Below are 23,711 nucleotides of genomic sequence, written 5' to 3'. Positions count from 1 at the left end.
TATACTCTTACACCAATTCATCTTACCCTAGGGAACAAAGGGCTATTGTACCTATTAGGAAGCAAATTATATATTTAGGGAGATTATAGAATCTACTCCTTAGAATCAATAGCAATTGAATCTTGGTTAAGTATTGAAATACAGTTTACTGTATCTGTTTTATTTTTGCATCATTACTGTTCAGTAATTGATTGATTGGTTTAAAAGTTGTCTGGCATTGTAGTATAGTGCTGTAAAAGTTTTCTAAAGTTGTTGAATATGTTTAGAAATATTTGATAACTAATTTTTCTTTTTTTATAACAGGGTATGAATGTAGTTGGACGAGACCACAGTAGTGTTACTTTGACGCCAAACATTGGGTCAGTTTTACAGAGTTCAAGTGTGACTCCGGTTATGACAACACCAGGTGTAACCATGGGAGACCAGCATGGCTCTCCTAGTACATCTGTAAGTGCTCCTTTATCTGAAGATGCAAGAGAGTTTGTTTGCGGTTGGGGTGCAGCCTTCATCAACATTACAGTTACATTTCCGATGAACAAACTAATGTTTCGGCAGGTACGGTATATGAAATATTTGAATATTCTTAGACGTCATATAGTTCCATAAAAACTAAAATTTAGATGTGCAAAAATCTTTTGAAAATTTATGATCATACAAAAAGACAAATCATGTTATTCAAGAAGCACTACACCTTTCCTGGTCTCAAAAATTTAATGTATCTTTGCTGTACATATGATTTCTCTTCTTGCTACTGGTCAAACCAGAGTAGGATGACAGAGTCAGAGTAGCAATCACCTAGGAGGAGTCTAGATGGAGGTAGTCCTCCTCCCAGGGCTGCGGGCAGTAGCTGTCTTCTGGACAGGTTTCTGTGCATTGGGGGCGCATGTTGCCTACACTGCGTGACATGATGGTTACCCGAACCACAGTGTAGGCACAGGTTGAAGTGTATGCAACACTCATCCACAAGGTGTCCTGGTTTCTTTCACCAAGTACAGTACCTCCTCTGAAACTGAGGAGAACTATCCGAAGTGCAAGATAGTGGCAGACGCACTTCCACAGCCGTAAGTTTGAGGACAGGTCAAGAGGGAGTGTGTGGATACTCAGTCAGGTGCAGGTGAACGGTTGAGGGCAGCTATGGCTTCTGGCTTCGCTGACGGAATGCCTCGTCGAGAACACTCAAGAAGTGCAGGACAACCTGCCAAGGGGCCTGACGGCCAGTAGAGACATTGATGGTGGCCAGAGACTGCTCCAGCTAATTCACAGCTTTGCTTGGAACCGTTTTGGGAAGTTTTGTCTTGGCTCTCTCCGGTCCAAACTACACCAAGAATATGCAGACCTGTACAAGGAGGCCAACCATACAACATTAATCTTCAGCTGTTCGCCCTCTCCACAGGTGGCACTGCTGGAACGGGCTTTCCTCCATGCATCATGTCTCTCTCGGGCTTCTCGGCACCAGTCGAGGAGGTGTTCCTTCATGATGGGGTGTGAGACCTCAAGACCCCCTAATGCTAAGAAAGCTTCCTGCAGTATACCTACTGGCACAGTAGGTCTCAAAATCCTTCAGGAATCGGGAAAAACTCTGGTCAGTTTCTAGCTGGAAGATCATAGGCTTGAGGCTCTTACTGGAATCAAGGGCCTTGAAACAAACAAGAAATGTTCACATGTTGGATAATCCCATACAATTACAGTTATCAGGGACAAGTTATTCAGTTAACCACACATTTAGTGGAAAACATTACTCACAAAAGTTCAATAATCTTAGTACATATGTGTGTGCAGCATAGAATTGTCCTCCTCTTCTAACTTACTGGAAGAATAAACAGATTCTCCACAAGCATCATTTCATCACAGCCAGGCTAATACACCCTTTAAATTTACTCACACTTTAGTGTTTCTTTCCATATGAAAATTCAAGTGCATGCTATTGTTTTACGTGGTGCTCAAAGGCAATCGTACTTTTTATTATCTTTGTATACTGGATAACACACATGTTCTACAGAAGCTAACACCCTAATTTTTGCACATTACAAACTACACTCATATAAGCAAATTATAGGTCTCTTGATTGTGTTTACTTGTGTTTTATAAAGTGCAACTTGAATGGTATTTGGGACGTAATGACTGGAGATAGCAACTTAAGCTATTTAGTGTTTCTTGTATCTCAAATTTCTCATTCGATCTCCTTGGTTACCTCTTTGTGAAATTTTCTACACAGCCTTGTCTTTGTTGTAACTAGTAGTTTTCCATTGACTTCCTTGCCCAACTTTTCAACGAACAGGTCGTCCATGTAAGTTCTTATGTCAGGGTGAATGGATTTAGGGCACCTTTCATGTTATCAGTGAAATATATCCGCAGATACAACATTTTTTATGATAATCACATGATAAGTGAGGAACTATTAAGCTGCGTGACAGTAAGTCTCGCTACCACCTCCGAGCCCTACAGGGAGTAGGGCGGGCTTCCAACTACCTGCTAAAGCAAAGAAAGGAATATTGAGACAATTTTAAGGGACCAGAGCAAAAAATTCAACAAATACAAATTAAAGAAATAAAAGCTATGTACAGTATTGAAAAATCTAGAATACAGTAATGTAAAATATTTTATATTTTTCCTATCTATATAATTTGTTTTTCATAATGTAAGGACTGACTTAATCGGCATAATTTGGCAAATCAACTTAAATGACTTAATCAGTTATTTTTTGGTATTTAGTGTTTTTAGTACTTTTGGATGCTAGTTACTAATTAGTTAAAATTCCCATTGTATATCGATGAAAAAAACCTTTAGAAAATTTCTCACTTTCTTATACACATTGCTTATCAGTTAGAACTTAAACTTAAAAAACACCATTTGAGTTAATGTAACACCAACCTTAAAGAAAATAGCATTAAGTACACCAGATTGAAGAAAAGGACAAATGACTAATGCATTAAAACTGACAATGAAAGTTTATGCTATGAATTACTCACACCAGAACCAGAAAAAAAAAATGCCATCTCTCACCCATACATGTACTGGTATGTATGCCCATTTGTGTGTACATGCTGTTGAGGCCTTAGACCGTGAGTTTGCAGATATCAGGTCCTGAAAGTTTACTGCAGTTTAGCCCATTGAGCAAAATCCTGCCTCCCACACTTTTTCAGTAGAGAAGATTCTACTTGCCCAACAGTACGACCCCGTTTCTTCTTCCTATTGATCTCGCAGCTTCTGTGTTGGCAGCAGATTTGTTTGTAGAGAGACTCAAGACTGAGGGCACAATCTCAGCTCTTGAATCTGATGCCAGGGAAACCTCTTTCATGGCCAACCACTAGGCAGCTTCCTAAACCAACCAGTTGTCTGGTACAGTCAACTGCTTCAGCACTACTCAGGGTTTGTCAAATCTTGAGATGTTGGCAGGTCAGTGAACCAATGGTTGAATTGTGTCTTGAGAAAGAGGGATGCTGTTGTTTCTCAATTCTCCAGGCAAGTTGTAGAAGGAGCAACGTTAGCTGAGAGGAATCCCTAGGTGCTGAAGGCTACGTCTTTCTACCCTCAGTGATGTAGAAATGATGGTTAAAGAGTGCAGGAAGGCTAGCCACGTGGTCTTATCTACCGTGCAGTTACCCTCAACGGGCCATGCCCTTTGAAGGTAGCTACAGTAGGACATTTGTTCTTTTCCACATCTTCAGAATTGGCTTTGAAAAATGTTTAAACTGTCTCCAAAGCTGGATCACGACCTCTGGTCACTTTTTCATGTAAGAAGGGTGCTGACAGCGTTTCACTCTTTTGCACCCAACCTGGCCAGTTCAGGTGAGGTAATAGAGGCAAAATGGGAGTAGAAAGTCTTTTTGCTCTCTGGGGATCACTGGCAATCAACCTATTCATCTCATGGTTAAACAGAAAACTCCCAGTAATCTGCTCCCCCATTTCAGACTGTAGGGCAATGTTCAAGGATGCCTTTCAACAGTTTTTGCTTAATCTGGATGCATACTCCTTTCCTCCCTTTTGCCTGATTCACTGATTGATGAACAATTGTTAACGATATCAGGTCTCAGGATGATCCTGGTGGCCCCCAGGTGGCTGCACATGAGATGGTATCCAGATTTGCCAAGGCTTCTTGTCAAGGTGCCGAGAGAACTACACTGATGGCCTTACCTTTAGATGTACCATCACTCAGTGGAGTCACTTTACACTTAAGGGTAGAGACTCTCCGGCATCTCCTCCAAGTGAAAGCTTTTTTTATGAAGCTCTGCACAGAAGATTTCTGGATACCTGCAGAAGTCCTTTGTAGCAGTCTACCATTGAAAGTGATCGCTTTTCTGTGTTTGGTGTAGTGGAAGAGATACTTCTGGCTAATGCCTCTGCAATTAAAATCTAATTTTTTTGTCTTCTTTTCCAGAGAGAAGTTTCTCTCAGTTTCTGTAGTGAAGGGCTATCACTCAGCCCTGAGCCAGGTTCCTTTTGGGAACTGTTAAATCTTATGAGGAGCTTCAAGCACTCTTGGACACCCTGGGACCTCAGGCCCTCAGAATGGATAGTTCTCAAATTTCTCCTGCATGCTCCTTATGAGCCTTTGAGACACATCAGACAGAGATCTGACACTTTAAGACTGTTTATCTGCTAGTGTTGGTGTCAGTTAAGTAAGTTAGCTAGCTTTGTGGCATCTCGTATGTTGCAAGGCATTCTGAAGTTTGGAAGAAGGTCTCCTTTACTTTAGTTCCTAAGTTCGTGCCCAAGACCAAGAACCTAGTGATCCACAATATCAGTTTTGAGTCCTACATCCCTTCTCTTCAAGAAGCATCCAGAGGGAATCACCTCCTCTGTCCTTTGAGGGCTCTGCACTGCTACAATAAGAGGACTTCATTTCAGGCCTTAGCACCAGACCATTAGCATGAGCAGGACCCAAGAAAAGTATCTATGCACTCCTGTTTCATTTTGGCTTCATAAGACTGTCAAATGTATCTATCTTTCAACCAGCAAAGTGATAGAAGGGTTGTCTCGAGCAAGGGCTTACAAAGTCAGGAGTATGGGTCTACTCTAGCTTTCAGGAAGAACCTGACAGTGACACGGGTCCGGAAATACCAGACAATCTTCATCGTCCCGTACTTTTGAAAGTATGCCTACATATCCTTGGATACATGTACCCTTTGTCCTGTGGTAGCTGCTCAACTGATTGTGTAGCCAGCTAGGTTTCCCATATGACAAGAAGCAGGTTGTCGAAGACAGCAGTCTGGGCATTAACCTAGAATGAAAGTTAGATGGACTGGCTTTCTGTTCTTGGGGTTACAGTAATCATGGGAGTTGTGAACTGAACCAGAAAACAGATGCAGTTAAGATTCATAAACAGGCAACCTTTCTTTTCAGACAAGGTTTGTTAAGAAGTATCTTCCCCCCTCTTCCCAGACGAGGGGGAGGATGGATAAGAATATATGCAAAACCATTTTTTTTAATGCACATTCATTTTAAAGATTTGTAGGATGCTCATGAATGGCAGAGCCAAGGGACAGTGACATTGCCCTAGCAAGTAGGATAATGCCCTAGAGACTGATCATATATACATATGATTAGGGCCCAAGCCCCCTTTCCATCCAAGCTAGGACCAGGGAGGGCCAGGCAATGGCTGCTGATGTCTCAGCAGGTAGACCTATAGGCTTCCCCAAATCCTCCATCCTTAGCTCACAAAGAGGGGGAAGTTGCAGCGACCAAAAGAACTAATGAGTTTGAGTGGGACTCGAACTCTCTCTCATCTAGAGTATGGAATCCAATTCTGGGCTCCAAGTATTCAGAAGGATATAGATAGTCTGGAAGCAGTACATTCTAGAGCCACAAAACTAGTTCCAGCACTAAGGCAATTTGGATATAGACGGAGTATGGAACATTTGAACTTATTTAATCTACAAACTCGACGACTAAGGGGACAGTTAATAGGAGACATTCAAAATTCTTAAAGGCATAACAAATGTAGATTACAACAATCTATTCACGCTCAGCACAAATCAGTCCAGAGGTAATGGATACAAACTGGACTTGAAAAGATATAACTGCACTCAATGTGGCAATTTCTTAACATACAAATTAGAAAATACTTAGATTTCCAGCGTATGAAGTAAACAGTAGCACGGTAAGCGAGTTTAAGAATAAGTTAGACAAGATCATGAGAACTTTCTAAATGCTTAAACTAAATTACTACTAAAGAGCAGATGGAGTCTCCACGAATGGACTAAAAAGTCTTTGAGACATCCAAAATCAATCTCTCTCTCTCTCTCTCTCTCTCTCTCTCTCTCTCTCTCTCTCTCTCTCTCTCTCTCTCTCATATGGAGATGAGTTAGCTGACCCCTTGTGATAATGTTGTTGAAAGATTTATTTAATATACACACGCAATATTGGCCTTCCTCTCACCGCTATCTGGTTTCTTGATAATGGCAACTTTCATTTCCACTGAAATGGCTTACTATTTCTTCACACTACTAGCACTATCGCCACTAATGTTGTGATTTATTGCATGGGTTGTGGTAGCCGATGTGGTAACGTCCTTGACTGTTGATTGCCAGACTGGGATTCGAGCCCCACTAAAACTCATTAGTTCCTTTGGTCACTGCAACCTCACCATCCTTGTGAACTCAGGAGGGGGGGGATATAGGGAGCCTATAGGTCTACCTTCTGAGTCATCAGCAGCCTTTGCCTGGCCCTCCATGGTCCTGGCTTGGGTGGAGAGGGAGCTTGGGCACTGATCATATGTATATATGACCAGTCTCTAGGGCATTATCCTGCTTGATAGGGCAATATCACCCTCCTTTGCCTTTGCCATTCATGTGCAACCTTTAAAACTTTAAAATAGCAATCTGCTTCTCAGCCATAGTTAATGCTATTTTAACTTGCTGTAATAAGGCAAAAATAAGGCTGAGGTAATGCTCACAAAGAGCTACGATGATCACACTACCAAACAAAATATGTTTTGAACAAAGCATGTCGGTGCTGCGTATCCTAGTTTAGACTGTACCTAGAAATAAACAATAGTTTTAGTCCACAACATTTCATGTGCTTATAATTTTTAATGCAGATTTTGTATAGATGAATTTACTGTGTGACATTATATTAATTGCAGAATTTGTATTGAATTTTCTGTGTATTCTTTCCTGTATATGAGAGCTCTGTCTAGAAACACACAGCGTGTTCTATTTTTAGCTACCTTCCCTCAAAGCTGACATTGATTTGTTTTTATGAAAAAAGGTTTTTTTCTCTATCTCATTTTTTAATGGTCAAATTTCAACTTTGCTGCTGTTTTCTTGGCTACTTTTTTCATATGGTTCAAAACGATATAGTTCCATAATCTAAAGAAAAATTGTTCAAATCTGCGCTGTGTTTGCTATCTGAATCCATTTTCATGTGGTTAGCTAATTGTAAACAAACTGTGTGGCAGAGTCAACTTGTCTCTCCATGACATCACACAATGGCGGAGCAGACTTTGACAAATTTCGCTAGTCTGCTTGCAGCCTGTACCTGCTTGTGTAATTAATTGTAACAAAAACAAAAATGTGGCTGAGTGTTTATTAATTTATGGTTCGGAGTTGGTTATAAATAGACATTGTTTATTTTTTCAGTTATTTTAGGCATGTCAGCTCACCTTAAAGCTAAGCACTATCTGTATCTTGACATGTCATGAATTCCTAACCTCTTGGTAATAGAGTATTGAATGACATTTTATTCATGATTTTATTGTTAGATCAGTAAAGATATGGAAGACATAATATTCTTCACTAAATTGTACAATGAATAAAATTTTTTTTAATAGTGTTGAAGTTAGATATGATCTTTAAGATAATCTATAAGTTACAAAGCTCTTAGATGATTAAAAATTCTGCATTTGATAATAAATGATGATGTATAGTTTATTATCTTTTAATATACTGTACATAAATCATTATGCAATGAAGGCTTTATTGAAATGTTGTAGTGGTTTGCGGACTGTGGCCAGAAGTAGCACCCAAACTGCCGTGGTGTCCGAATGGCGACCACAACCCGACGTTCACTACACAACAAATATACAAAGGTGGAATACTCAAAAACCTAAGTAACAGGTCAAGAGAACAGAGCTCTGGGCACCACCCCTTGATTTATACTGGGCAAGGGGACCCAGCTAGAATCTTGCTTTTTATCTTCCCTTTCATTTAACGTGCTGAATTTACAGGTAGCTTGACCACTGATGCATTTCTGGGAAATCAGTAGAATATTGTATATAGCTCTATATTCTTTAGGTGAGATGGTTTTAAGCTCAAGAAAAAATGTTAGAACATTAGGGAAGGGAAATATTGTTTGTACTGATAACTGGACACAGTGTGGGAAAATAAATTATAAATAACTTGACTAAAAAAACAGTGGCTGAGGAAAGGACACCATGAGGAAAGGTTTTGTAATTAAATTCAGACTATACAAAAACAAGAAAAATATTTATTTGAAAATGAAACAAAAAAACTGTTAGGAATACATAACATTTATTTTGTCAATTAAAATAATCAAATAAAGGCAAAATTAGTATCCCTTTACACCAGCTCCACAAATAACAAGAAAAACGAAAATATTCACATGTGGGACACTCATGTTTCAATACAGTACAAGTATAAACAAAGGCACACCTAACCATGTATCTATTTGGGATATATCAGTAGCTTGCCTCACGATCAAAGGGTTCATAAAACAAGGATTACAATTCATGTGGCAAAACTAGAAGATCCTGGCAACCTTGCTTATAACTGTCTTCCCCCAGGCAGACTAGCAACATACTAAGGTGGATCATGCAGATTTATTCCTGACTAGGACAGAAACAAATTTCAAGCTTAATGGAGAACCCCACGACACTGTGGTTCATAATCTGCATGAACAATCCACTGGGTTTAGGAATTGAACACACTTAAAAGTTTGGCTATCTCTGCAAAAAAAAATAATTGTTCTGTGCCACTTTATGTTCACTTTGTTCTGGGGCAAACATTTAAAAAAACTGTCCATCACTAAGTTCAGTATGGAATCACCTTTTGTGATCTGGTGATGTAGAGTAGCAATGTCTTGAGCCTTGTTGATGTAATCTTGGATACTTTTAAGTTTTCCAACTGTCGAAGCTCTTTTTCAACTGACTGAGAATACTGACGAAGATCCGTGCCTGATGTCAAAACTTCTCTAATGACATCATCTAGTTGAGCCTTGAAACTTGAGTTTATATCTTCAATTTCTCCCGTTTCACCCATTTTGAGCAATGCATCATTTATTTCTATCAAAACGAGATAATCATGTTTTGCGATACATTGAATTCCAGGGACGGATGTACTCACTCTTTTCTATATACTGTACATACAGTACTCTGAAGAATAAACTTCCCTTACACTCCCTACTGAGTGTAGGGGGTTGCTGTCAATACCTGGAAACAAATAATAACAGATTAAGACATTATTTTGGGGGGGGAGGGACTTGAGCGCTACAAAACACTGTACGGTATATGAAAAATAACAAATAAATTTTTTTAACATACAAACATTAAAGTTTTCTTAGACTCAAACCCTTATGTATTGTAATGTTTCAAGTAGGGTTAACAAAAAAGAAAAGTTAAATAATACTGAAACCTAATGTGTATGTATAAATACTTGAGTACTGTAAAATTGCTTCCATGTACTCAATTGGTTTACTGTTATTTGAACATCAACAAGTGAATAATAATGGGTTCTTGATGGTTGCTATTTTTTCAGTGAGCTTGTACAGTAATGTAGTTTTAACTTGTCACCTTCTTAAGTGTTGAATTCAGTTTAGTTTTGGCTTTTGCTGTTTTTATTTTTCAATATTAATCTTACCCGATAATCATGTAGCTGTCAACTCTGTTGCCGACAGAAATCTACGGTCGGGATACGCCAGCGATCGCTATACAGGTGGGGGTGAACACCACAGCGCCATCTGTGGTCAGGTACTCCAGTACTTCTTGTCAACACCACCTCAATTTTTCCTCTGTCGTGCCTCCGGCTAGACCTACATGGATACGCTGTTGATTCTGGAGTTATTGCTCACGATTTGGTGATGTATTTGCTCTAGAGTTTAGCCTTCGCTATTCAGGAAGCTATATCATTAGCTTAGCAAGTTTTTGGAATTAATTTGATTTAATTGTTGATTTAATTTTGGTACGAAGAGAGTATGAACTCTCTTTCACTTTTAAATGGCCGACCCTTCCCTTAGACGGAAGTGTTGGTGTCGAAGAGAGTATAGACTCTCTTAATTTTGCTTAACAAAGTTATAGATTTATTTTATATCTCTCCACCTTTTATAGGCCTCTTTGATTAACTTCCTTTTATTATAAACTTATTAAAATTAATTTTTATATTTGTTTATATTCGACCTTTCCTAATAGTAGGCGGTCTTTTCTTGGAACCGAAGTTAATTAACATTGAGCCCGTCATTTCTGAAAGAATTTCTTTGATAGTCTTGTACTGTTTTCAAAGTTGAACTAACGTTTTGTTTTGTCTCTGCAGTTGTTGATGTTCAGAACGTTCAACTTGCGCTCTATCGTTACGATAGAGAGAGAGTCTATCACGGTGTCACGTTGCAGTAAGAGTAAACCGATTCTAGCGTTTTGTTCATTCTTTCTTAGCTTAAATGGTTTTAATTCTAATAAAGGAACTTTTTATTTGGGAAACCTTTCAGTTTTTTTCCTTTAACAATAATATGTTTTAACGATATATATAATTGGGCTCTTCTCTCAGGTGCTAAGTCAAGAGAGAGAGAGAGAGAGAGATAGAGACGGAGGGAGAGAGAGGAGGATAAACGTTTCGTTCAAGCGGGTAACGTTGTTATCGTTTTTGCTCTTCTCCCTAGTCTCTTTAGGGGAAGAAGGTAAACGTTTCTAGAGTTTTATTCTTGTTCTCAGGCTTTATGCGGTGAGAGATTTTAAACGTAGTTTATTTGATCTAGTGTTTAGTCTCTTTTCCAGCCACTGAATTATTTATCTTTCATTATGTTTTTCTGTTACATTGTAATACTGTTTTCGCAATTACTAACTTTTAATGAAGGATAGAATTGCGTGTTTCAGGTACAAACCACTTAAAGTTTCGAGTTCAGTGAAATAAGTGCAAACAGAAAATCAAAAGTGATAAAGTGATAAGCGCAAAGTGTTACAGTGTTGCGTTCGAGGGTTCGTCTGTTCGTGCCAGTTGTTCGCCTAGTCTGGGACCTCTTACAAGCTCCCAAGCCCAGGGGAGAAGTAATGTCGAAGGACTTATGGGTTCAGCAGGTCTTGATCGACGAACAGACGTTTCCCTCCGTGGTTTCGGGTGTAACCAACTCACGTAGCCGACGTGATCACCCCACCCACACAAAGACGAGAGAGCCCATTTATTCCTCGTCTGCGGAAGAGGTTTCTCGCAGAAACCATGGACCAAATCTTGCAGCTATTAAGTGCAAGTCGGTCCCTTCCGCGCAAGTCCAACTCCTAGGTGGTGCCATTAGCACTGGGTCAGTTCGGACTTGCTGCAGTACGACAACTGCACACCTCCCAGAGAGGCAAGGTGGTATCGCAACAGACAGTAACTCCGTCTGTTGCCGCACCAGCTGTTTTAGACCCTCAGTTTCAACGGACAGTAGCTCCGTTTGTTGTTGTCTTTCTTAAACTCTAGTGGTCTATGCTGCTGACAATGCAGTCTCAGCTTGCGGTGTTGATGCAGGAGTTTCAGGCAGAGAAGGTTAACACACCTCCTCCTGCGAGCGCTCCTCCACCTCTACGCAGTCCAGCCTGCCAGACGTATGATGTTGAGGTTCCTCAAGCTACCTCCATGCGTGAGCTGCCGCATTGGGAGTTGCCAGATACCAGCTCTGTGCAGCAACCTCCACTTTCCTTGAGGCAGGAGCCTCTTGCCACGCGGCAACCTCCTCAACACTTGAGGCAGGAGCCTTATGCTTTGCAGCAACCTCCTCTACCCTTGAGGTAGGAGCCTCATGCGTTGCGACTACCTCCTCCATCCTCGAGGCAGCAACCTCTTGCGGTGCGACAACCTCCACCATCCTCGAGGCAGCAACCTCAACTCCACCTCTGCGCAGTCCACCCTGCCAGACGTATGATGTTGAGGTTCCTCAACCTACCTCCACGCGTGAGCTGCCGCATTGGGAGTTGCCAGATACCAGCGCTATGCAGCAACCTCTTGCGTTGCGGCAACCTCCACCATCCTTGAGGCAGCAACCTCAACTCTTGCGGCAGCCACCTCCACTCTTGAGGCAAGAACCTCAACTCTTGAGGCAAGAGCCTCAACTCTTGAGGAACCTCATGCTATGAGGCAGCCGCCTCAACGCATGCAGCAACCGCATTCTTCACAGCATGAGCCTCTCTCTGCGCAGCTACCTCCTCAACCCTTGAGGCAGACGCAACTTTTGAGGCAGGAACCTCACAGGAGCTGCTATGCGGCATCCTCCTCAAACCATGAGGCAGGAGCCTCATGCTATGCGGCATCCTCCTCAACCCATGAGGCAGGAGCCTCATGCTATGCGACATCCTCCTCTACCCATGAGGCAGCCTCATGCTTATGAGGAGCCTCATGCTATGCGGCATCCTCCTCAAACCATGAGGCAGGAGCCTCATGCTATGCGGCAACCGCCTCAACCCATGAGGCAGGAGCCTCATACTATGCGGCATCCTCCTCAACGCATGCGGCATAAGCCTCATCCCTTGCAGCTTGAGCCTCATCCCATGCAGCATGAGTCTCATACCATGCAGCATGAGCCTCATCCCATGCAGCATGAGCCTCATCCCATGCAGCATAAGCCGCACGCCATGCAACATGCTCTGCTTACCTTACAGCATGCTCTACATACAGCATGCTCTGCATACCTTACCGCATGCTTCTCAGTCACACATCTTTGGTTGTTGCCAACTCACTAGACTGTCAAGCAGTTTCATAACGTTGCCTTCTAGTCTGCTGCTTTTCCACCAGTGAAACCCTCACTGAGAGAACTTAGCTTTTCTCGGATATGGTTCCTGTAGATGAGAAAGTGCTATTCTCCCTCCTTCTGATTTTCCCTTGAGGACTCTGTCATTTGGAGAGGAGCCTTTAGCTGCTTAGCCTCCTATGGACTTTTATTTAAGCATAGCATGCTTCCAGGGAGGGTAATGGTTCCACTTCAGTCGCTAACCCCGTCTGTTACCACACCTGCTCCCATAGACCTTGAGCTGTGTTGCAAGACATGCAGTCCAAGCTTAGTCCTTGTTAGAGGATTTTTTGTTTACGGAGTCAGTGTGTCACTGGGAAGACGTTCAACAACCAGCAGAAGTGACTTGTTGTGACGCAGTGCGGCAACCTCAGCAACCCGATAAGGAGTTGTCTGTACGACCCAGACAGTCTAGACAGCTTCGGGTTGTCACTGTACTTCCTCGCTTCCCCATGGTTGACAGTTCACAGACTGTGCAGCAGTACCATGATCTTGTGTCCGGCTCCGTCAGACGACTAGCTTTTAAGAGCTCCCACAAGTCGTCGCTGTCTGGAGATTCTCAGATGGACTATGGATCTGACCAAGGAACTGGGCCTCCTGGTCAATTTTGAGGAGTCCCAGCTCGTCCCATCCCAGACCATTGTCTACCTGGGTATGGATCTTCAGAGTCGAGCTTTTCGGGCTTTTCCGTCGGCCCCAAAGATATACTAAGCCCTAGATTGCATCCAGAGCATGCTGAGAAGGAACCGATGCTCAGTCAGGTAGTGGATGAGTCTAACAGGGACACTTTCATCGCTGGCCCTGTTCATCGAGTTAGGGAGACCCCACCTCCCCCCCTTCAGTATCATCTAGCGGCTCACTGGATAAAGGACATGACGCTAGAGACGATCTCAGTTCCTGTTTCCGAAGGGAGGAGGTCTACTCTCACGTGGTGAAAGAACAGCTTTCTTCTCAAGGAAGTCTACCTTTGGCTGTTCAGAAACCCGACCGCCGTCTCTTCTCTGACGCATCAGACACGGGCTGGGGTGCGACTTTGGACGGACAGGAATGCTCGGGAACATGGAATCAGGAGCTAAGGACACTTCACATCTATTGCAAGGAGCTGTTGGCGGTTCATCTGGCCTTGATAAACTTCAAGTCCCTCCAGCTTAACAAGGTGGTGGAGGTGGACTCTGACAACACCACAGCCTTGGCTTACATCTCCAAGCAGGGAGGGACTCATTCGTGGAAGTTGTTCTAGATCGCAAGGGACCTCCTCATCTGGTTAAAAGATCGAAAGCTCACGCTGGTAACGAGGTTCATTCAGGGCGATATGAATGTCATGGCAGATCGCCTTAGCCGGAAGGGTCAGGTCATCCCCACAGAGTGGACCCTTCACAAGAATGTTTGCAGCAGGCTTTGGGCCCTGTGGGGTCAGCCAACCATAGATCTGTTCGCTACCTCGATAACCTAGAGGCTCCCGTTGTATTGTTCTCCGATTCCAGACCCAGCAGCAGTTCACGTGGATGCTTTTCTGCTGGATTGGTCCCATCTCGACCTGTATGCATTCCCGCCGTTCAAGTTTGTCAACAGGGTACTTCAGAAGTTCGCCTCTCGCAAAGGGACACAGCTGACGTTGGTTGGCTCCGCTCTGGCCCGCGAGAGAATGGTTCATAGAGGTACTGCAATGGCTGGTCGACATTCCCAGGACTCTTCCTCTAGGAGTGGACCTTCTACGTCTACCTCACGTAAAGAAGGTACATCCAAACCTCCACGCTCTTCGTCTGACTGCCTTCAGACTTTCGAAAGACTCTCAAGAGCTAGGGGCTTTTCGAAGGAGGCAGCCAGAGCGATTGCCAGAGCAAGGAGGACATCCACTCTCAGAGTCTATCAGTCTAAAGGGGAAGTCTTCCGAAGCTGGTACAAGGCCAATGCAGTTTCCTCATCCAGTACCACTGTAACCCAGATTGCTGACTTCCTGTTACATCTAAGGAACGTAAGATCCCTTTCAGCTCCTACGATTAAGGGTTACAGAAGTATGTTGGCAGCGGTTTTCCGCCACAGAGGCTTGGATCTTTCCACCAACAAAGATCTACAGGACCTCCTTAGGTCTTTTAAGACCTCAAAGGAACGTCAGTTGTCCACTCCAGGCTGGAATCTAGACGTGGTCCTAAGGTTCCTTATGTCATCAAGATTTGAACCTCTCCAATCAGCCTCTTTTAAGGACCTCACATTAAAAACTCTTTTCCTCGTGTGCTTGACAACAGCTAAAAGAGTAAGTGAGATCCACGCCTTCAGCAGGAACATAGTTTTCACATCTGAAACGGCTACATGTTCCTTGCAGCTCGGTTTTTTGCTAAAACGAGCTTCCTTCACGTCCTTGGCCTAAGTCGTTCGAGATCCCAAGCCTGTCCAACTTGGTGGGGGACGAACTGGAGAGAGTACTTTGCCCAGTTAGAGCTCTTAGGTACTATCTAAAAAGGTCATAACCTTTACGAGGACAATCAGAAGCCTTATGGTGTGCTATCAAGAAGCCTTCTCTTCCAAGGTCTAAGAACTCAGTTTCTTACCTATTCAGGCTCCTGATTAGGGAAGCACATTCTCATCTGAAGGAAGAAGACCTTGCTTTGCTGAAGGTAAGGACACATGAAGTGAGAGCTGTGGCTACTTCAGTGGCCCTCAAACAGAACCGTTCTCTGCAGTGTGTTATGGATGCAACCTATTGGAGAAGCAAGTCAGTGTTCGCATCATTCTATCTCAAAGATGTCCAGTCTCTTTACGAGAACTGCTACACCCTGGGACCATTCGTAGCAACGAATGCAGTAGTAGGCGGGGGCTCAGCCACTACATTCCCATAATCCCATAACCTTTTTAACCTTTCTCTTGAATACTTTTTATGGGTTGTACGGTCAGCTAAGAAGCCTTCCACATCCTTGTTGATTTGGCGGGTGGTCAATTCTTTCTTGAGAAGCGCCGAGGTTAAAGGTTGTGATGAGGTCCTTTAGTATGGGTTGCAGCCCTTTATACTTCAGCACCTAAGAGTCGTTCAGCATCCTAAGAGGACCGCTACGCTCAGTAAGAAAGACGTACTTAATAAAGGCAGAGTAATGGTTCAAGTCGTCTTCCTTACCAGGTACTTATTTATTTTATGTTATTTTTGAATAACTAATAAAATAAAATACGGGATACTTAGCTTCTTTGTTAACATGTATGCTGGTCTCCACCCACCACCCTGGGTGTGAATCAGCTACATGATTATCGGGTAAGATTAATATTGAAAAATGTTATTTTCATTAGTAAAATAAATTTTTGAATATACTTACCCGATAATCATGATTTAATTGACCCCACCCTTCCTCCCCATAGAGAACCAGTGGACCGAGGAAAAAATTGAGGTGGTGTTGACAAGAAGTACTGGAGTACCTGACCACAGATGGCGCTGTGGTGTTCACCCCCACCTGTATAGCGATCGCTGGCGTATCCCGACCGTAGATTTCTGTCGGCAACAGAGTTGACAGCTACATGATTATCGGGTAAGTATATTCAAAAATTTATTTTACTAATGAAAATAACATTTTTCAAAACTATAGTTTCTGTGTTATAGTACTGCATCCTGAGAAATTTTTTTTAAAGTTACTATATTTCAATATAATTTACAGATGCTGCATGGTATATCAACATCCCAGGCAGTTAAGCAGCTGAAAAAAGAAGGAATGAAAAACTTGTACAGAGGCATTCTACCTCCCCTATGCCAGAAAACAGTCTCTACATCTATTATGTTTGGCATGTTTGATCAGTATAGCAGATTGTTGAAATATTATAACCCACAAATCTCTGATGGTAATATAAACAGGGTAATTTGAATGTACACTCCTTTATTGAAAATTTGAAATTTGTGTTTGCATATAGACTTCTTGGTTCCTTTCACTTGCATGTTCATGGTTTTATATTCCAATGAAAACTAATGAATTATTGTTCCGATACTCAATACAAATCTTACGCTATTTATAGGGATTATGTCGGCGAAGGTGGAAGACTAGCCATAAAGACTTTTAAGTAAGGGCAACTACCAAACCCACTAGTTAGCGGGGGAGTGTTAGTGAGGAGTAGTGGGGGTTGCCAGCTGGTCTAAACCACTTTTTCTTTTGGCTTTGCCGAGAACGGATGTCTTGAACGGATGTCTCTGTTCTCTGCCTTCCAAAACAGATTTGGCCATTGTACTAATTTCTAAACTTTTTCTCTTTTCAGTTGTGCATGTTTCATCTTCCTGCTGTACATAATGCAGACTTGTCCAGGGCCTGAAGGACGCTCTTGCAGTACCTTCATGTCCTCTGCCAAGAACGACCCACATTTGTTGTTTCCGACCTGGACAGTACGGCATTGTGATCAGGGTAACACCTGCAAGGAGTGTCGGGAGTGGTCTTCCTCCCAGTGGGAGAGATTTGGGTGCCAGCACAAGAAGAGGTCTAAGAGAGATTCCTCTCTTCAGGGGCCCTTCCTTGAGAGTGAAGGCACCTCGGACCTCTTCTTTGACCCCCTCATCTCTTCCCGAAGCTCCTGCTCGCTCTGTCTGTTTCGAGGATCAGTCAAATAGGAGTGTTGTCCACCTAAACACCAGAACAACCTTGGGGTTCCGTAGACAAAGCTGCTTCCCCTAGAGAAGCAACTGTGTCCCCGCCCTCATGAGAATCCTTCCCTTTATCTAATGTTTTGCAGGTTTGGCCGTCACTGTGGGTTTCAGGGCTGCCTTCAAAGGACATTGCATTAGAGCTTCTTGTGCGGGAAGCACAGAGAAGACCTTCTTCGTCCTCCAAGGTAGAAATTCTTTCTTCCACGAGCGCCGTAGTTGACGCTCTTGCTGTATGCAAGGCCTATCTCTCACCCTCTCCTGCTAACAATTCGTAGCATGATTCCTCTTCGCAGGATTGCCGCCGATGAGAGCAGTGTGCCTATTCGCCACCTCAATGCCGACCTACTGCTGACGATGAGAGCTTTGGCCACCCCAGGATCTCATCGTCTTCTAGGGGCTGTAGTCCCCTTCACCCTTCCTGATGCTCGCCCACTCCCACCGTCAGAAAACAATGCTCTCTCTTTTCAGGGATTGACGATCATCTCGCCACTCTCCTGTTTGGGCTCCTGATAGAGCCCTTTGCAGCATGATTCCTCTTTGGAGGATTGCAGCCGATGAGACCACTGCGTCCCTTCGCCATGCCAAGACCACCACGCCCATTTGCCACCCCAACGGTGACCTGCTGCTGACGACAAGACCGTGGCACAGAGATTATGGCACTACCCAAAGAACTAAAGAACAATGGTTTGATTTTGGAGTGTCCTTTTCCTAGAAGAGCTGCTTACCATAGCTAAAGACTTTTCGTTCCGTAACTGACATACAAACCACACTATTTAATAGGGGTTAATACTTTTGGCGTAGCTGAAATGATGAGCCATTAGAATTTTAACGAGGGTTTACTACCCCACTGCTAGTTAGCGGGGTGGTAGGGAGGGTAGCTTGCTACCCCCACCCCTCACACACCTGTGCTTGGGCTCACTTTGCTCTCGGCTCGGGTGGTAGTCGGACGTGTCCGCTTTCACCCTCGCCTTTCTGACAGCCATTTAATGCTTTTTGCTTTTCCTTTGACAGGTGTGTTTGAAGTTGGCCTCTGCTATCATGCGAAAGTGTCCTGGATTACCCGACCGCCCTTGTGGCACGTTTATGTCGGCGGTCGATACGGACCCTCACACCCTTTATCCTTATTGTAGGGGCCAGCGGTGTGATAGAAATAATAAGTGTGGTGAGTGTAGGGAGTGGTCTACCTCCCAGTGGGAGAGGTTTTCTCGGCGACGGAAGAAGTCCAAACGGGATATTTCTCCTTCAAAGGTTTCTTTGAAAGGAGAAAATCCCAAGGGCTCTTCTTCCGTTGCCCAAACCTCCTCTGAAGCTCCCGTTCGATCGGTTTCTTCCGAGAAACTGTCGAGTGGTAGCGTAGGCCATAGTTCTGTTGCCCAATTTCGGGGTTCGGGAGAGGGAGTTTCCTCCCATAGCAAGGCAGCTCCTCCTCCTCCCCCGGGGGAGGATTTAAATCTTGATTTGTGTAATGATGATTTATTTCAGCTTTGGTCTTCCTTGGGTCTTGAGGGTTCGCCCTCCAAGGAAGCCTTGTTTGACATGATCCGGTTGGGGGCCGCTGTCAAACAATCGCCGACTTTAGCAGAGGTTGATCCTCTGTCTATTGTCGACGTTGTGGTGGCAGAGGCTTCCGATGTGGTATCTCAGACCTCTTCTACTGATCAACCTGTTGTAGCTGAAGGCTTAGTTCCTCCCTCTGCTCATCCTTCGAGGGAGGAACTAAATCCAACTGTTTCTCTGCCGGTGATTCTTCCCCTCGGGGGAGTTCACTTACAGAGACTCCTCTTTGGAGGACTGCTGATGGTCAGCCCGCTGACCCCACGGCCCCCAGAGGGCGCATAAGGCGTAAAGCCCGCCTTCCTCTTCGTCGGAGAGGCCTTCCTTCACCTCACAAGGGTGTGAGGAGGCGCCTCTTCGGTTCATCGTCTCCACAGTCCGCCGCAGAGGAACCTCGCCATCGTTCTCCGACTCTCCCAGCTACAACCCTGGACCTCTCTGCAGATCGTTTGCGATCCCCTTCGGTGGAAGGTTGTCCTTACAAGGGACACGTTGACCTTCCACCCGTCAGACCTGCTGACCTTCCGTCGCCGTTCCTGGCTGCTGACGTGCTGTGGGCGCCAACACATCCTGTTGTGAAACAGGCAACGGTCCCTTCGGGGCATCAAGGGCATATGCACAAGTTGGCTCATACGTCCCTTGCGCGCCAGCGCTCTTCTGTGGGCAAGCGCTCATCTACGGAGGATGTTTCTGTTAAAGCGCGCCAGCGCTCACCTGCGCGCCAGTGCTCACCTGCGCGTCAGCGCTTTCCTAATCGCCAGTGCTCACCTGCGCGTCAGCGCTTTCCTAATCGCCAGCACCCTACTGCGGCGCGCAGTAGGGTGCTGGCGATTAGGAAACCTGCTACACGCCATGCGCGCCATTGTTCTCCTGCGCGCCAGCGCTCCTTCTGCACCCCGGCGCTTGCCAGCGCTCACCAGTGCTTGCCTGCGCGCCAGCGCTCTCCACGCCAACCATCTCTTGCGTGCCCACGATCTTCTGATCTGGGCGCAGTAGGGAAGTTAATTTCTTCCCCTGCTCGTCAGCGCGCCGTTGTTCTCCCACTCGCACCCACGAGGTTGCGCGCTCATGCCCATCTCCACAGCCTGATCTGCACGCAAGAGATGTGTCTCCTGTGCGCGCGCGTCCAACGGTATCATCGCCCGCACGGGCTCTTCAGCCTAATCCTGCGCGCGCGCGAACATTCACCTTCGTGAGCGCGAGCACGCAACCTTCCTTCTGCACACCCTCTGCTTCCTCCAGCTCTCGCGCCATCGCTCACCCGCGCGCCATCGCTCACCCGCGCGCCATCGCTCACCCGCGCGCCATCGCTCACCCGCACGCCCTCGCACACCCTCGCCATCGCCCTCGTGCGTCAACAGTCACCCGCGCGCGACCCAGGGTATTTCCCATTGCGCGAGCGCCAGCATGCTCCCCAGCGGGATCATCAAACACCCCCCCCCCCCCACGCACGAGGCTGCAGGACAACGCGCAGTAAGGTCGATTTCCCCCCTCACCCACGCGCGAGGCTGCATGACAACGCGCGGTAAGGTCGCCACCCCCCCCCCCCCACGCGCGAGGCTGCAGGACAACGCGCGGTAAGGTCATCATCCTCCCCCCCCCCCCACGCGCGAGGCTGCAGGACAACGCACGGTAAGGTCGTCATCCTCCCCCCCCCCACGCGCGAGGCTGCAGGACAACGCGCAGTAAGGTTGTCACCCCCCCCCCCCCCCGCACGAGGCTGCAGGACAACGCGCGGTAAGGTCGTCCTCCTCCCCCCCCCCCCCCACGCGCGAGGCTGCAGGACAACGCGCAGTAAGGTTGTCATCCCCCCCTGCACAAGGCTGCAGGACAACGCGCGGTAAGGTCGGCATCCCCCCCCCCAAGCAAGGCTGCAGGACAACGCGCGGTAAGGTCGTCATCCCCCCCCCCAGCAAGGCTGCAGGACAACGCGCTCGCCAGGGGGGGGTTAAGGTTCCTTAAAGGTCCAGGGACATTTTTTCTCCTTCATCATCTTTGTTTCAGGCAAACCCCCCTTTGGTAACTCCTCCCAGGGATCGGTTGATCCATTTCCCTTCAGAGGGAGTATCTGACAGCGCAGCCGTCAGCCGGCAGCCTTGGTTTGGGACACTGGTCAGAGCAGTCATGCAGGCATTTAAGCCTGTTCTCTCTGACCTGGGCCACAAATCCTTGGCAGCTTCTACTCCCCTGAAGAGGAAAAGAGGAGTTTCGAATGTGGTAACTTCTCCGAGGGCGAAGCTGACTCCTCGTAAGTCCTTGAGGAAGGCCTCCTCACCCCCCCCAACTTTCTCTCCCTCTCCTTCGGACGAAGACTTCCCGTCCTCGGGAGTCACTTGAGGTGAGGCGTTCCCCCATCGCACCAATGAGGGAAACCCCACCTCCCGCTGGAAATTCTTCTCGGGTAGGGGAGGAGAAGAGCCTCCCACCGTTGTTGTTAGAGTCCTGCATCCCTCCCAGGAGGGAGTCGAAGGACTCCAAGACTGAATCGAAGTTGTCATCAAGGCTTAGACCGGAGCCAGCCAAGCACTCGGAAAATGCCCTCGAGTCCCCCCCCAAGAAGAGCCTTTGGGGACAGGACACTTCGCTGCTAGCCCTTCAGGAGGAGAGCTGCAGGAATCAGAACATGCGTTCTGGCAGGTTCTGACCGTTGTGAGGAATCTCAATGGGTTTGCTGATCCAGAGATTCCTCCTCGTGAGGGCAAAGACACGGTCTTGGACCGAGTCTTTGGGACTCAAAAACCCTCGAAGGCCAGTGCGGCTTTGCCCTGGTCTCAAGGGATCAAGAGTGCCAGAGACAAGGTCAAAGTCCAGCTCTCCGAACTTGCCTCCTCCAGCCGATCTAGCACCGGCAACAAACTCCTCCCACCTCCTCGTGTCCAATAGAGGAGGTATTTCGACATCGTTGAAGAGACTTGTTTTGCTCTTCCCCTTCACCATTCGTTGGAAGAGCTTACCAGGGGAGTCCCTCTTGAGAGAGACTCCAACCTGCAGGTCTCGTTCTCGGCTACGGAGATCCTTAGCCAGGAGAAGGTGGCGAAGTGTGCCATGCAGGCCACTTCGTGGCTGGATATCTGGCTAGGGATCCTAGGCATCCTGTTACGTTCGGAGGATTTATCCAAAGAAAGTACCAGGAAGGCTATGGAGACCTTTTTACTCTCGGGCACTCGCACGATCGAGTTTCTAGCCCACCAAGTCTCGAACTTGTGGGCTAAGACCATCTTGAAACATAGAGATGCGGTGTCTGAGAGGTTCCATCAAAAGGTCCCTAATACCGAGATCAGCAGGCTCAGGCATTCTTCCGTTATGGGGAAGAAATTGTTTGAGCCTAAGGACGAGGAGCAGGCCGCTGAGAGGTGGAGGAAGTCCAACCAGGACTCTCTCCTACATAAGGCTCTAACATCAAAGCCCTATAAACCTCCAGCACCCCAGAAGCCATGTCCTACCAAGACCACGAAACCGTCAGCTGTAGCGAAGACGACTGTATCTAAGCCCTATCCTGTCAAGGACAAGAAAGGCAAAAAGTCCTCCAGGGGAGGAAAGAATCCTAGAGGGAGCGGCCGAGGCCTCAAACACTAGGATTGGCAGTCCCCCTGCATTTCCACCAGTGGGGGATGGCTACAAAGTTGCGCGAACAGGTGGCAGCAACTCTGGGCTGATTCCTGGACGATTTCCGTAATCAGTCAGGGATATCGCGTCCCGTTCACAACATCTCTACCTCCCCTGACAGCAGATCCAGTGCCGTTGAGCTCCTTTGCCATGGGATCGGCAAGGGGACAAGCCCTTCGGGCAGAAGTCCAGACCATGTTGAAGAAGGGCGCTCTCCAAGAGGTTGTGGACCGGTCCCCAGGCTTCTTCAGTCGACTCTTTCTTGTAAAGAAGGCGTCTGGAGGCTGGAGACCAGTCATCGACCTCTCAGCTCTGAACAGGTTTGTCAAGCAAACTCCGTTCAGCATGGAGACCGCAGACACGGTCAGACTTGCAGTGAGACTGCAAGACTTCATGTGTACACTGGACCTGAAGGACGCGTACTTTCAGATCCCAGTCCATCCGTCTTCAAAGAAGTACTTCAGATTCAGCCTAGACAACAAGGTTTACCAGTTCAAGGTGCTGTGTTTCGGTCTCTCCACAGCACCACAGGTTTTCACCAGTGTGTTCACCCTAATATCGTCGTGGGCACACAGGATCGGCATCCGTCTCCTCCGTTATCTGGACGACTAGCTGATCCTAGCAGACTCGGAGTCGGCCCTTCTTTGACACCGAGACAAACTTCTGGGACTTGGCCAAGATCTGGGGATCATGGTAAATCTAGAGAAGTCCTCTCTGCTTCCCACTCAAAGACTGGTATATCTAGGCATGATCATAGACACCAATCTCCACAAAGCCTTCCCATCAGACGACAGGATAGCAAGGCTGAGGAGGGTCGCAAGCCCTTTCCTCGGACGAGAAGAACTTCCAGCCCAATCGTGGTTACGTCTCCTCGGTCACCTCTCTTCTTTGGCCCGTCTAGTTCCCAACGGTCGCCTTAGGATGATATCCCTCCAATGGCGACTCAAGTCTCGGAGGAATCAGGGTTACCATTCCCCAGACGTCATGATCCCTATGGGTCCTGCGGAACGGACGG

General features: G+C 46.1%; 1 protein-coding gene across 4 annotated transcripts in view; it reads left to right on the top strand.

The window, feature by feature from the left end:
- Window positions 1-23,711, top strand: part of LOC137645951 (mitochondrial nicotinamide adenine dinucleotide transporter SLC25A51) — a 136,795-nt gene that overhangs the window by 58,689 nt on the left and 54,395 nt on the right. For all 4 annotated transcript variants that reach the window (XM_068379021.1, XM_068379022.1, XM_068379024.1 and 1 more), the window contains exons 3-4: window positions 304-555; window positions 16,566-16,746. In XM_068379021.1, the coding sequence (XP_068235122.1) occupies window positions 304-555; window positions 16,566-16,746 (433 nt within the window). The remainder of the gene's footprint in view (window positions 1-303; window positions 556-16,565; window positions 16,747-23,711) is intronic.

The sequence above is a fragment of the Palaemon carinicauda genome, chromosome 8, assembly GCF_036898095.1.
Source record: "Palaemon carinicauda isolate YSFRI2023 chromosome 8, ASM3689809v2, whole genome shotgun sequence".
NCBI classification, from domain to species: domain Eukaryota; kingdom Metazoa; phylum Arthropoda; class Malacostraca; order Decapoda; family Palaemonidae; genus Palaemon; species Palaemon carinicauda.
This window is presented reverse-complemented; position numbering and strand designations above follow the sequence as displayed.